Below are 795 nucleotides of genomic sequence, written 5' to 3'. Positions count from 1 at the left end.
GGGACGCGGGACGGGCCGGAGGGTGGCCCACAAGGATGGCGCGAGGCTGTCCTCCCCCCGTCCATGGGGCCAGGGGCTCCTCTGCACAACACGGATGTCACGGGGCCAGCAGCTCCGGCCAAGCCCCTCCAGCAGCTTCATCCTTCCCTGGTGCGCAAGCGAGGAGCTGCATCCCCGCCAGCCCCCTGGCCGGGCAGTGCGCCTCTCCTCCCTTGCCTTGGCCAGGGGCTCTGCTGGGACGGGCAGGAGAGGGCAGCTTTCTTCCTTCCCTTGGGACGCCCGGTGGCAGGGATGGTGCCATGGGAGCGGGTGGACCTGTCCCTGGGGAGCCGGCGGAGGGCTCAGCAGCCCTGCTCGTCGGGTCACCGACACATCCCCACCGCCGGCCCCACGGATGCCAGCCCTGCGCTTGCCCCAGGCCCCTCTGCTCCCCAAGGCAGCCGTGGCAGCGTGGGAAGGGCATCAGGATAAAAGGCTTTGTGGAAAGGAGTGGGCGACTTCACGGAGCTTGTGGGAAGTGGTGGGGAGTCGCTCTGTAGTAAAGTTTGTGTCGGAAAGATTTGTAATGGAGTTTCCTCCCCATGACGGCGGGGCTGCTGCTTGGATTGGTCTCAGCAGATATCCCCTTCCCAAAACCCGGAGCAGGGGGAAGAGGAGATGGGTGCAGCCGCGGCGGGGCTGCTGCTTTGCCTGGGGTCCTTCCCAGGCTGAGCATCCCCGCCATGCCAGAGCGGGGACTGCGGTGGGGTAGGCTGGGGGGGGGGGGGGGGGCGGGCGCGGGGGGGGGCGGGCGAA

At 68.7% G+C, this 795-nt stretch overlaps 1 protein-coding gene across 1 annotated transcript in view; it reads left to right on the top strand.

The window, feature by feature from the left end:
* Positions 1 to 722: 722 nt before the first annotated feature.
* Positions 723 to 795, top strand: part of SRPX2 (sushi-repeat containing protein, X-linked 2) — a gene marked incomplete at its 3' end in the record, with an annotated part of 2,748 nt that continues 2,675 nt past the window's right edge. The window contains 1 exon segment of the mRNA XM_009332391.1: positions 723 to 747. Coding sequence (XP_009330666.1) covers positions 723 to 747 — 25 coding nt within the window.

Source organism: Pygoscelis adeliae, unplaced genomic scaffold, assembly GCF_000699105.1.
Source record: "Pygoscelis adeliae isolate BGI_AS28 unplaced genomic scaffold, ASM69910v1 Scaffold159, whole genome shotgun sequence".
Taxonomy (NCBI): Eukaryota; Metazoa; Chordata; class Aves; order Sphenisciformes; family Spheniscidae; genus Pygoscelis; species Pygoscelis adeliae.
This window is presented reverse-complemented; position numbering and strand designations above follow the sequence as displayed.